This window comes from Leptosomus discolor, chromosome 3 (assembly GCF_034619465.1).
Source record: "Leptosomus discolor isolate bLepDis1 chromosome 3, bLepDis1.hap2, whole genome shotgun sequence".
In the NCBI taxonomy this organism is placed as follows: Eukaryota; Metazoa; Chordata; class Aves; order Leptosomiformes; family Leptosomidae; genus Leptosomus; species Leptosomus discolor.
The window spans coordinates 70,270,376-70,284,789 of NC_141393.1; the positions used below are offsets into that span (position 1 = coordinate 70,270,376).

The 14,414-nt window shown below is 38.7% G+C and overlaps 1 protein-coding gene across 2 annotated transcripts in view; it reads right to left on the minus strand.

Annotated features, from left to right (window-relative positions):
* KIFAP3 (kinesin associated protein 3) overlaps nt 1-14,414 on the minus strand; it is a 70,219-nt gene that overhangs the window by 22,369 nt on the left and 33,436 nt on the right. For both annotated transcript variants that reach the window (XM_086462480.1, XM_086462479.1), the window contains exons 13-18: nt 14,010-14,122; nt 12,890-13,055; nt 12,588-12,713; nt 12,094-12,192; nt 10,795-10,880; nt 1,684-1,873 (exon numbers count right to left, since the gene is read on the minus strand). In XM_086462480.1, coding sequence (XP_086318606.1) covers nt 1,684-1,873; nt 10,795-10,880; nt 12,094-12,192; nt 12,588-12,713; nt 12,890-13,055; nt 14,010-14,122 — 780 coding nt within the window. The remainder of the gene's footprint in view (nt 1-1,683; nt 1,874-10,794; nt 10,881-12,093; nt 12,193-12,587; nt 12,714-12,889; nt 13,056-14,009; nt 14,123-14,414) is intronic.

Genomic DNA, 14,414 nt, shown 5'->3' on the forward strand with positions numbered 1-14,414 from the left:
CATTAAGCCTGTAACATAAGTGATTAAAAGCCAGGAAATTCAGTGTTACTGGTGCCACTACATCTCCAGCTCATACTATTGGGAAAAGAAATGGCCCGATGAAATAAGCAAAGGTTTATTATTAAGACCTGTAAAGGAGAGACTGTAACAGGCATGCTGGCACATCTTTAACTTGGGAAGCCTGAAAGAGACTTGATGTCATAAAAGACCCTGGTACTGTACAACACGTGGCTCACGTTGCTAACCTTGTGCATCTAGTAGAGCAAGACAAAGCTACAGGACTCAAAAAGGGAAACCATACCACTAAAAAGGCAATTGCTATGGCTGAATACATAATCAAAAATAGAAGAAAAAGAATCCTTATGTTCCAATATCCTTCGAGAATAATTTTTTAAATGCTACTGAGATCTTGCACAATTATTTCCTCACAGCAACTACGAGTAAAGCTTATGGGGTTTAGTGGTTTTGTTTTTCTTATTACTATTCCTGCAAATTCACCCAGAGTCATAGAGTTTTGTGACTCATGCTTCATAGCAAAGGACTGGACTCTTACATGGAAAATAAAAAAACACAGACTCAAACCCAGCAATTAAAAAAATAATATCCAACCACACGCAGTCATCCAGGAGACTGAAAAGGATATAAAACCACATTTGAGAGCATAAGCCAACTCATAGTTATGTAAAGTTACAAAGACATTTATCAGTGGGCAAATTATCTCACGATTGTCTGCTGCAGGCTTTTGAACCTTCCTCTGAAGCAGCTGGCAATATTGGACTAGATACATCAGTGTCTTAACCCAGTATGGCAACTTCTAATTTCTTAGTAACTACAAAATCTTTATGGATGGAGAGAGACAGAGCAGATTCCACTCGACTTCCCTCAGAACAGTGCCACTTTTCACTACTAATAGGATTAAGCAAAATTACGAGAAATGTCTTTTTTCTTTAGAAAATGTATTAGGGTCAATCTCAAATAAGAACATGAACTTTTCTTAAGAATCATTTTGGGATTTTTTAACTAATTTCTTCAAAATGTCAACAAATAAAACTTTTTCCATGAGGAACTAAAAAAAGTATCTACAGAAGAGATTCACATGCTTCCCTCTATACATGACAGCAAAAGTCATAGAGATTAGCTGAAAGTCCTGGAATGATTGCCTCTGCTAAGGAACCTACAAGTTTGATGTGGCTCAACTTAAGCCTTTCATCAAGATCTGCAATAAAAATTTCATTACAGAACTAACACACAAGGCAGAACGAAATTAAGCACCAAATCCCATAGCTGTGAATTTAACAGCGATGAGAAAAGGTTTGTGTTTGCAAAGCAAACAAGCTATGGACACATGAAATAGGTATGAAGAACAACCCTGGGACACTTTTATTCAAACCAGTCATTATGGGCCATTAGCTCTGAAATGGGTCTACTCATATTTCTGAAGACCCATAACACTTCATATGATCATGGATATACAGTACTCAATTGACCAGGTTCTGACAAGGACAAGCCCATCCCTGGCTAGCACGCGTCAGCGCTGCTCCCACTGACACAAAAGGGTAGTTGTCCCACTGGTTCGATTCTCTCTACAGCCCCAGGTCAAGCTGGGGCTTGACCACTCCAAAGGTCCATTCCAAAAACAGAGGTAGCAATCCCAGTCCTGAATACTAATATATGCTGCCTTACCTGCATTGTAGTAGAGGTCAGGTCTTTCCAGAATATCCCCTTCATGGATGTAGGGCTCAATACGATCATCACCATACAGATACTGCTCGCTGTCATCCATCTGCCGGCTCTCCACCATCTCCAGCCACTGAGAGTTGTGCCATCGAAATTTCTCGCTCTGGATTTTTTTAGCCCATTCCTCATCATATTCCTGTTAAAAATCACCACACAATATTTTAGCATGAGCTATAGATGAAGCTGTTTAGTTTAACAGGAAATGGCAGAGGAATTTAATGTCAGCGAAAGATGTTAAGTTTCAGGACTCAGTGACTTATATCCTCTGTTCAGTTTGCAGAGTTCTTTGAGCAAACGGGAATGATTTTGCAAGTGCTAGGCGTTATTCTGTTCTTGTACACACAGCAGTACAATCTTCCCTTCATGGTTTGTAACTTTACACCATCCAGAAAAAATTCCTGCTTTGAGCAGGGAAGTACCATCACCTCATTCTCCTCATTTGGTTTATCAAGAAGAGCCAATTACTGCCAATTTTCAGGGGGATTTCAGTAATTTATTACTAACACTGGCCAAATACCCTGTACGCCTTCATCAGATGAGCATTCACTAGGACAACTAGTTACCAGAAAATACGACAAAAAAAAGGTTGTGATAAAACCAATAAATCTTTATTTTGTTTCATGAGCTCTAATAAGACAGGTTTTAATTTTCAACTTGTCAAATTTGATAATGGCTTTCTACATTTAATATTGAATATCCACAAAAATGGTAAACAACATTTGTAATAAAGATGATATGGGAATCCAAGATACAAAACTAAAATCTGAGAGGAACTTCTCCAGAAATCTGAGGAAAACGGCATATAGGTTGCAGCCACTACGGAAACAAAATGCAGGCATGAAATTTCAATCTGGATTGCAGCCTAATTGCACTCCAGTGATGTGATATTCAATATAAAGGAGCATCAGAAGGAAGTCACATTGCCTATGGTCACTGCAATAAGCTCTTTAGGTGGCTCTTCTAAACAGAGCAGACTACGTGGCCTGTTGATTACCACTGAGGGAACACAGACCTATGGATAACACTCAAGTTTCTGGAAAGACAAGGCACAGTTAACTACAGGAAACTCATCAGCATACAAAATCTGCAGATGATTTTTGGGAAGACTCACAAATAACACACCGTGGTTAATACTTTTTTAATCAAATAATTGTGAGTAAGAATAATGTTCATAATCAAAGTGTTTCTACTTGTGGGAGAAACATCCTCATGAAATAGGTCCCACTTCACTGTCATCTAACCATGTAGGAGAGAAAAATTAAAAATAGCTTCTTAACTCTTACGTTGGTTAACATATGATCTAGGCACACTTTCCTTGGAGATCTAGCTGGAGTAGTTTAAGGGTTTTGAGATCTGTTTTACTTAGCCCTGAAGAGGATGAAGGGTGTTCATACAATTGGCAACCATGCCTTGGCTGCAGAAGTTGTAATTTCTTAAACCGCTCCAGCTAGACACGCAGAAGTCAATCTGTTTATAACTGGAGGTCAAACAATAGCAGTGAAGACAGAACAAGCTGGCTTAGTAGCCAAGGTTAAACTTCTGAAACCCCTATACCTGAACTTGAGTTTTAAAACTGACTTAATATGCAACTTACCTTGTCTTCACTGCTATTAACCCGACATGGGTAACACACTCTCTGCCCTCTTGCCTTTTCCACGCTTCTGACTGGTTGATAACACAAAACCCAGCTGGCCCTATTATTCTGGCAGAGGCTTCTCTGACATCACTAACGAGTATCTACAGCATCCAAGATTTCATGCGGAATCATGTCGCATTGTGCAACCACAAACCCTTATTCTATGGCAGTGGGGTTTTAATCTTTGTTTTACTTGGAGAAATGGCAAGTTTGTTTCTCTTGGCTTAAAACAGAACATAAACTTTCAATGGGACATCCATGCAAGTACCTGCAGATTTGGAGCTCTGATCAGTCTGTGGCATTATTCTAAATTTCTCCAATTCCACCTCTGATCAACATTAGTTACTAGACCTTTCTAATTCCCCTCTGCACCATCCTGGCACACAAGCGGTCCTGTTCAAAACCTGGTCTCCTGCATAACTTCCATACACAGAGCTTGTATCACCTGTGGAATCTACAGTGCCTCAAACTCAGTGCCTAGTGGCCTCAAGCAAAATTCCAGGTTTCTGTCTGCCATACAGTAATGCAGCAACCTTAGGGAGGGAGAAATTAAAAACAAAACTCCCAAAACACCACACACACACACCTATGCCTCATACTGTTTGGAAAGAGAACATCTCATGCTGTTTCTGCCTCTTGATCTTTTACCCAACTTGCCCCCTCCATTAAAAGGAAAGGCTAGAAATAACAGTGCAAAACAAGAGTTTCCCTGGAAAAAGCAAGCTCATCGCTGAGATTTATAAAATGACTCACAACAAAAATGAAAGGGCATGACTTTCAATGATGACATCTGACCAGCATCTTGGAAATATCTCCTTTGGTGCATCTGCCAGAGCTAAACTGTGGGCTATCTATTCTGTCAGCCTTCAGCAGTTGTGAATTACTTAGAAGCTTCAGAGAAACACCTTGTAACTGCCAGAAATCATACTGCAGTCTTAAGAAAACTATTCCCAGAAATCATGATTGCAAAGAAGCGGGGGAAAATAAACAAATTTAACAAACAGCAAATTAGACTAATCTGTGGGAAAGCTGAAGCCCTTACACTACCTTGTTTACCTTTAAAAGTTCTCAAAAGCAGGAAGGCTGGCAGCTAAATTACCTAATTCACATTTACCATAAATGCACTTTGAAAACACTTCAATCTTCCCAAAGTTACAACCCCAAATGAATCCCACTTGCCCAACATCGCTGTTCCATTCCACACCACTGTCTGAACATGCTGAATGTCTGTCACAAATAGACATGAATTACTTATATTCTTCTAAAAAACAATCAGTTAACTTTTCTTAGATCCCAATTGATTTTTTCTTTAGACAATGACAACAGAATATTCCTATGTATTCCACACTTCTCATCCTATATTAAGAGGCTGAAAACTCCCAGGTATTTTACCTCAGTCACCCACCTAAATTCTGGGAAACAGGATTAGCAACTGAATGGCAAATTAGCAGCTGCAAGATTGAGCATATCTATAAACCACTTAAAAATCACAAGCTACCAGTTCAAGCCATTTGGCTGCTTTGTTACATTTGTACCTTGCATTTCACCATGAATAAGCAACAACAACGACGAAGTGACCGAACCAGAATCGGATCAATGACCAGTTTTGTCAAGAGTTTCATTCTGGCAGCAATCCTAGAAAAGGATGATTTGCAATAATCTAGAACAATTTACATAACCTCAGCACAAAAGGTTCATTTAAGTACTGCTGGATCAGGAATGTATCTGTAGATTTTCCACAGAAATGTACAGAAACACCATGGGGTAAATGATCCATGGAATAACATCAGAATGGAAGAAAAGCTGTAAATGCAGGACTACAGCCAAAAGGCACAAAGAAACCAAATTAAAGAAGTTTAGAGCAAAACAATTCCCTAAAACACAGCAAGTCTTCCAGTAATTGTATTTTGAACTATTAAAAACTCCTTTTTTTATTTTGTGGGGTTTTTTTTTGTTTTGTTTTGGCAGAGTTTTGGTTTCTAAACACATGAAGCACACCTTCTTTACTAAGGAATTCCTGAAAAAATGAAACCAGAAAACTAAACATCAAGGAGACACAAACATAGCTTTGTGCCCTCCAGTCCTTTTAAATGTTAGGCTACTAGAAAAAGGGCGAGCGGGGCAACGAGAAGGTGGACAGAATGTGCCTATTCTCCACCCCTCTGTCCCCCCTCAAATACTTCATGTTCAGAAACATAAAAGGAGAAATCCTGAAGGCTGATTTTATTCTCTTTGGAGCTCCTTGACATCACTGTTTTTAACATTCGGTTTCCATAAATCCAAAAGTGTCATAGAAGATGTATGATTCGACTCTGCGAGGAATGTGCCATCCTTTTTGAAGTTCCACTTCCAACTTTGTTTACTACTGAACCATTGAAATATTATGAAGCGTTAACTGGCCTATTATCAGAGCGTGTCTGTTCCCTATCAGGGGTCCCCTTTGTCACTGGCTTCCGTCACACCTTGTATCTGATTAACACACTATAGGATAACATAGAGCTACACAGATCTGCTTTGTGTTCTCTCACAGCTGATGAAAAACAGATTTTCCTTTTCACTTTAATGTGGTTGCCCTTTAATTGGGTCTGTAATAGGGTTCATTTGATGCGATTCCTCATACTAAACCAAAACTGCTATACAGTAAGCAGAATGCTCATTATGTTCAAGGCTGTACTTGGTGATATGTTACATTCTTCATTATTTAGCCATCCCTAAAACACACAGTTTACATGAAAGCTTAAATTAACCATTTATTCAGAAAAGATTTATCTTGTCTAGCCATCCAAAAGTGAGGCATGTCATTTGGACTATGTGCCTCTATAAGTCAAGGACAGAAACAGATGTTACGGATCACTTTCTGCAGGTGTCTATGACACCTACCTTAGGGTAAGCACCACCGGAGGGCAATTCATTCACAGGCCAAAAAAATCCTTCTACCACTTACACCTGTGCACCACAGAGTGAGTTCTTTGCAACCAGTTTCATCACTAAATATATTCTGATGGGAAGCTAACAGAAACCTGTGATATGAAACCAATGGCAAGGCAGAGAAAAGAGTACACATTCACGCCCCCTAAGTTTAGGTGCCTACATAAAATGCACACCCTCCACAAGGCTCCTATATTGTCAATAGCTGCAGAGGGAAACTTTTTTTTTTCCTTTGGAGAAATGTAAGCTGTCTTATTGGCAAGCTGTTATGAAAGTAACAGAGCTCAGTGGTTTGGCTTATCTTCCTAGTCTTCTAACTCTGAAGAGCAAACACGGATGCTAGAAGAAAATCTGTCCAAAATAGATTTAAGCAATCGGGAAATGCCTGCCCTATCTAATGCTGCCTGCAGTGCAGATATTCTTCTAGTCCAGGTAGACCCTTTCCTGCTGGGTGCATGGTCTTTGCCACAAAAAGCTACCAGCACCAAAGCAGACTGATCACAAATTTAACAATGCAGAAGTTGATCAGTGAAAACACATGTCAACAGTTCAGCGTGCAGGCCCACACCCAAGCTGCTCTCTTGCCCACCTCTCTGTATTCATGATTGTTAGAGGGTAACAAGGGAACAAGAGACACCACAGAAAGGGCGAGTCTGGACAAGTGAAGGGAGAACCTTTTTTCCTGGAGTGACTACAGCACTCTTCATGGAAAGGAGACACCAAGCTGGAGTCAAAGGTTATCTATTTTCAGAGCACACTGCCTATTCAAATAAAGCCCACACCAAATCCCCGTGGTCTGCTCTTCCTTGACTCTAAGAGAGCTGGCCAACATCTTGCACAGCTGGCCCCAAACCCCAGAGCACTGAGGGTTCACAGCACATTCCTGCTTCTCATGTGAAATTCCAGCATTCACAACATGGAGGATTTGTGTCAGGGCACTTTGTTACCGTGGAAAGATGCAAGCCATTCATTAACACAGCTTTCCATATGAGGCAAACATTATTTGGCATCCATTACAAACACTTGGGGCAAAGAACAAGAGCTGGAAAAGCACCTTAGGCATGAGGCCCTTCCTAAATCACACAGGCAATGCTGTAGTTATCTAGATGATGTTTACTTCTGCAGGAAGCATAATGATCCACTCTTGATCATAACAGAAACAAGATGGTACAGCAGGCCTGGCTTCAAAGCTGTAAAAACACTGAATATGAAAATAGGGGGACACAGGGGAAGGGGAAGGCTCGGACTACCCAGTCCAAGGATCTGGTTATGTTTAATTAAATATCCTTTGAATAAATGAGGAAAATCATTTAACTGCAATAAGACTGAGCTAGGAGCAGAAAATGAGTAAGAAACCCGAGAGATTAATGACGCCCTCAGCTCTTGATAATATTGTCTGAGGTGAACAGAGTAAAACCATCTCCAGTAAGCTGCCATTTCTTTCCACAAGGTTTGAGTTGCAGGTGTCCAGGCTTCTGAGGCAAAGGAAAAGGGAACAACATTTGCTTGAGACTCCTACACTAGCTGTTGATTCCACGCTTTCAGCTGAGCCATAAGACCTGTCCCACTTTAGGTGTACAAGTACACTAAACTACCTGCTTGGTGTCAAGACTTGGTACATCACGCAAGACTGAAGCATTCCTAAATTATCAACACAGACTTTCTTTCTGACAAAAGGGATCTCCTGTATCTACCAGTGCAAAGCTGAGACTCCCCAGTACATACTATGCTAAAGCAGCACATCTGTTTCAGTTCATCAATGGCAGAGTCCAGCCAAGCTATATTAAACAAATCATCACTAGTGTAACATTTCCATAATTTCTGTGACAATTACTTTACTACAGAAAGCATATCTCCCCTAAGGCTTATAAGGCATCTGATTTTCTTCAGTGTTATTTCAATCACACTATATGGAGCTTATTGATGAGTGAAAGAAGCATTTGTCTCCCTGAGAAGAAATTACTTTCAAATCTCTATTCTCCAACATTTAGTTTCTGATTTCCATCATCAGAGGAACTAATCCTGTCAGCATGTATGGAACAAGACTGAAAACTTCATTTTTTCTTGTTGTGGATTTAGCACGGATAAGAAATTTCACCAATCTTAGAGACTATGTCTGTTCAGACATCTCAGAAGGCACTGGTTGTGTAAAACTGCCACACAACCAAACACCTCAGTGTTTACAGGCTGCTTTATCATATCCTCTGAACCGAATGGCAAAACACCTATGAAGATAGAACCACAGAGTCATAGAATCATTAGGTTGGAATAGGCCTCTGAGATCATCAAGTCCAACCGTAAGATCTGAGGTTCTGATAACTGTTTTGTATTTTCTCCCATCAGCATATAGAACGCGTTGCCTTCTTTGCCTGTGGTTTTCGGTAATGTGAGACAAAAGTGCAACCAGCTTACAACATTGCCAAGAAAGCAATCAATTTGTGGTTCTCTGTCTTCCAGAAAAGAGGGCATGTTGTGCTTCCTGTTTGCCACAGGGGCATGGTGTCCGCTATGGTTTATAACAGATAATAAAGCTAAAAAGGCCTTCTCAGAAAGGGAATTCTTCTACTTACCAGTGAACACCATTCTAAGTGTGGCACTGCTCCACCACCAAAAGAAAGAAAATAATTTACCACCAGGCAAATTACTCTCAGTATGTGCTTGGCATCTGCTCCCCTACCCCCAGTAACAGCAGTACCACGTAATTTCCTCCCTTTATTCTTCCTCAAGGCCCTAGAAGTCCTGTCCAGTGCTTCTTGCAAGTTGAGAAGCCTTTCCCATCCATTATCATAGCATTCGTCATTTACTCGTGGCTAGCATAAACATTACCTCCTCTTAGGAATGAAAAAAGAAAGCCAAGTACATTTTGCTCAGATGTTAATATTGAATACGAAGCTATGTCTTAATTCTTCTAGATCCTATAAAATAAATGTTGCTTTAATATTACTAACAATTTTTCAGTAACTAGATATTACTCTGTAGTATCATTGTACACCTGTAGTATCATTGTACACATACAACCACGTACACATTGCAAAGCTCCCCCATATGAGCAAATCAACACTTGAGACACTTGGAAATTGCACTGGCCCCAAGATAAAATAAACACTGGAAGCACTCAGAGTGTCCAGCCTCATCCAGAAGACAAAGTCTTTCTCCTATTTCCATTGGAAATGTCCCTTGAAATAACTGATCTTGGTAAGCCGAACATAATACCCATCATAAGTAAGTAGTAAGTGCAAATTCATCTTCATTGAAATCTTGCCCTTAATGAATGTCAATGGCAACTCTGCCACTAACTGGTGGAGCACAATTTTCATTCCATACCTCCATAAAGCTGATAAAAAGAATTCCAGCACAGAAAATGTTATGTCATTTTACTTCTGGTTTTAGATTAATATTACATTAGAAGGCATTACTAATGAGTATAACGGAAAAAGACAAAATAGACTACAGCATTGTGCAGTGTAAGTTAGGTCTTACACTATATTAAACTTTCAGAGAACAAGCTGCAATATGCATAATTCAATGAAAGAAGAAACCAAGTAGATGATAGGAAAAGCACTAAGGTAGCCAAAGACGCTACTCTCGACTCATAGTTAAGTTCTCTCTGGCTATAAGATTTAATTTCACGATGGCTACTCTACATCCAAAAGGATGTAGTCTGTACAATCCTCAGACACCACAAAATGCTGAAATTTCTTCAACAGAATTCAATTCAATTAAACAGACCAGGAGATACTTTAACAATGAAATGCCACTTTTAAGTGGAATCAGTGTCACAATGTCTTTACTTCAATGAAGAACACCCTAGAAAATATTAATGTTTCTTGAGTCAAAGATCCCCAGAAGCACATTATACATGCTAGACATGCTATAAGACCTGATAAAGCAATAGCACTTCATAATTTAGCATTCCTCCTTTTTCCAAGTTAGTAGTTTAATACAAAACAACTGTCCCAAAAATTTATTATGATCAATGGATAGCTGACAAACTAAGTAGCTAAAGGAAATCTATCCAAGAGTTGAAGACAGTATTAAAAAGTTCAACATTACACTGACTGCTCCCCCAGAAGAAAACCACCAGCTTCAGGACTGCCACCCGCATTTTCTTTTTGAAACAAACATTGCCATTAGGTGATACAGAAAAGCTGAATAAAAGCTGCTGGTTAACAAGAGCCATTTGTTTGGAGAACTAAGAAATAATGAAATGTAATGTGACTATTTAAGCACAAAAGCACTCTTTAAAAGTGTCCATAGTGTAAAACTAACTCATACAAATTTTCAAAGTATATACGCACTTTTAGGAAGTTTGGTACATAACCCAGATTAATGACTGCCATTATCCCATGAAAATTTATCTTTTACCTATGTGATCAGAAAGTTGCACATGAAAAATAATCTCAATTTGCAAGTTAATTCTAAAATAACTAAGTAGCAATATCTCACATAAGAAGGCTCACCAAGGACAGATGATAAAAAAGAATCAGACCTACCGCTATAATATCCAGAGTGTTGTCACAAACTTTGCGAATCTCAGCATTTTTATCATGCATCAGGTCTATAAGATATGCTGGAGCCTCTGGAAAGAAACTGTCAAGGATAAAAGTTTTTTTTTTTTTCCCTCCCCGACAGCCCTGGGTTCTTCCAACTGCAAATTTCATTAAGAATCATAGTCAGGAATTTTCTATCAGATATGAGGTTCAGCAGCGTTCCCCCAACCATTTTTTTTTTTTAAATCACATTTTTAAGACACCTAAATATTCTTCAAAACTGCTGAAGAAAAATTACATGCTCTTTACAAAGAAAATACATCCTGATCTGTTACAGGAAATCCATACACCCAGGTGTCCAAACAGGAGACAAAGAACAACATCCCAAATGGCTTCTCAGATATTCCACAGAGCTTAAAGGAAAAAGGACATTAGAAGTAGTCCTTGTATTGTTACTAAAGTAATCACTAGTCTGCTATCCCTACAAGGGCTTCAATTCAACCTATTTTTTATGTTTTGATATGATTTAACATTCAGTTAAGGCCCACAAAGACAGCTAGTGCCTCTTTCCACAGTTTTTGGATTATCTGAAAGAGCTCAACATCAGCAGTGATTAAAAGAGTAAGTAGTAAAGACTGAATAAGAGTTATAAGTACCATACAAAAAAATTGAACAGATCCATGACATGAGGAAACTGAAGAACAGATTCAGTCATCAACAAACAGGCAAAACAAGGGAAAAAAGAGGAAAGCCAGAAAGAGAAATCAGAATCTCCCACAGTGAGAAGATTATGAGAGACTTCTGCCAAACATAAAATTCAAAGAATAATTAGGTGGATGAAAAATTCAGAGCAGGTATTATTTATGTTGTCTAGACTGATATAAGAAAGAACGCCATTAAAGCATTTTAATACACGACTTTGGACTATGAAACATACATGCAAAATGGTGCAGTGCAAGAAGTTTGTCTATGCTCTCTGGACTATCATTTTTGCTATGATTTGCAAAACAAATTCATACAGTAACTCAGACTGGACAGGAACTAATGGGTCATCTGGCCCACTGATCCCCCTTCTACCCACCCTCCCCCCTGTTTCAAAGCAAACTAACTTTTAATCTTTACCATTAATCTTGCAGGCCCTCTACATGCCTAGGCTGCTTGGATTTTTTTCTTCAGGCGAAACAAACCATTTACAAGGAAACCTCTGAGATCAGGAGGTTTATGCAAGAGAAATATAGACCAAACATCAGTGATAGCAAATTAAGTGCTGCAATTTTAGATGTTTCATCTTTAAAAAGATACGAGTTTCCTTGATAATGACATCTCTGGTGGCTTGGTGGAAGACCATCTGATAAAATACATAGATGATCTGGCAGACAAACTCATCATCTTCCTGCTGAGCTGAAAGGAAAAATAAATCCACAATTTCAGATCTCACAACTAGAAGCTCTTGAAGCTTAGAGAAAGTGCAGCTTTTACATGTCAGATAGACAGTTCAGTGGTATGGTGAGATTTCATCTCCTGACGACACAAAATAAGTGTTTCCTTCCCTGCTTCAGTCAAGTAGAAAGACCACAAATTGCAAGAAGATTTGTGGAGGTATGGGAAAAATCAAATCTATTAGACCACTAGTCAGTATCTCTCTATCAATATCGGAATAATGCCTCCCCCTTTTATACAGAAAACGCCTACCCCTGCCTTGCAGGAGAAAATGAACGGTGCATTCAGTTACAGCACAGCTACGTCAACTAAACTTCCCTAAAAAACAAGACCTAAAGTCAACCACAGCAATATACCATTTAGAAGTTCAATGAGCGCAGGGATGATTCCAGATTTAGCCAGCAGAGCAGCACAAGAGTCATCCATAGAAACCGTTCCAATCATTATCACCACTTCTAAAACGAGGTCATCTTCTGCAGAACCTGGTAAGTCACAAGGCAGAAAGTATTACCTCACAGAAATTCTTAAGCTTCTGTAGATATGATTCTGTTCTTCAGTGTTATGTCTCCCCAAACAATCACAAATTATAAAGGTAAATGAGCCATAAGTATTCTTTGAGAGACTCTACTTTGAAAGTCTAACCAAACTTTCGACAGACCTGGTTTTAGTTTATCCTTGAGGTATGGAACCAGTTTGTACTCTTTCAGTACAAGTTCCCAGTCCAGATCTGGTAAGGTCAAATTTGCAAGTGTTCCCAGGCATTCAATCACAAATTCCTCTTCTTCATCATTTGATATTTGAGCTGCTAAATCACCAACATAATCCTAAAGAAAATACAGCAACAAACATTACAGGTGAATAACCTGAGGTTCTGAAGAACTCGCAACTCTCAAATCAAAACTAGTTCTCAAAAGAATGCTAAGGAGATTTTTCTCCTGAAATGAAGGCTAATAAGGCAGTTTCAATTTCAGTTGAAGAATAATCCAAGAAAACACTTCAGCATTCTTCATCTTTTCACTTTCAAGAGATGTGGATCATTTGTTCAAGTGTTCCAAAACAAAAACACAAGTAGCTACCACACACTGTTTAAGAAAGCTGTAAGAAAATAAGGGAAAGATAGCGAACATTGTATTGCATTAGTGACAGTAATGGAGTCCACTTTAGATTTTAAGAAATAACTACAAGATTTTCTGGGGACATGACAGGGGAATCACAGGCTCCACTTATTAATTCCATACTGCTTTAAGATAATTTGATATTCAATCCTCATTTTAACAGTACGTTTAAAATTTCCACAATTAGGGTGTTGTGTTTTCCCCCGTTCTTTTGAAATGGCAGTTTTACATTGTTAACTGAACATTAAATATTCAAAATTTTAAAATATCCACTTATACAAAACACTTGGCACAGTGAAAAAACCCACATTTTATTTTGCCCTCTAGCTCTAACAGCAGAGATTTAGGAGAACTGTTAATTGTTATGATGTGTACCACAGCAGTTGAGGGGTTTTTTTTTTGTTTGTTTGCTTGGTTTTGTGTGTTTGTTTTGGAACAGGGACTTACTGGATACAGCTTAAGATCCATTTTCCCTGTAGTGAGGGATCCAAACCCTGATCTACCAACAGAGATAGCCTTATAAAACAAAACACAAATCAACCCATGACAGTCAAGAAAACTTTAACTGGACATCCTGTATAGACAAAACACAGCAGCTCTCCAAAGCCAGTCTTTTCCAGTAGGAAGAATCAGAGATCACATTAGGCAATAGACAGTACTTACAATAAACAGGCTTTTAGTTGGCCCATCATGTTGTGAAATATTCCTGATCATCTTCATTAACAACGGGTCCTTAAATTTCAAAGCCCGCTTCATTAGCATTTTCAAACCATTTCCTGAAAAGAAACAAACACTTAGGAAATCTTCAAAAAAAAAAAAAAATTAAGAGGAAAGTACTGCAGACATGTGTGGCTACTCAGTGTCACTCCTGCCATCAAGACCAATTTCGGAGAGGATATGGCCATTTGCTTGCAATCATTAGCCAAACAGGTGCATTTTATTTTTTAAAAATACATTTACATATATAAATTTAGAAGTAACTCAAATAGACATAATTCATATATGTGAGTATATGTCATGGTTTAATAGAAACCAATACAATAAATACTTATAACAAATTTCTTTTAA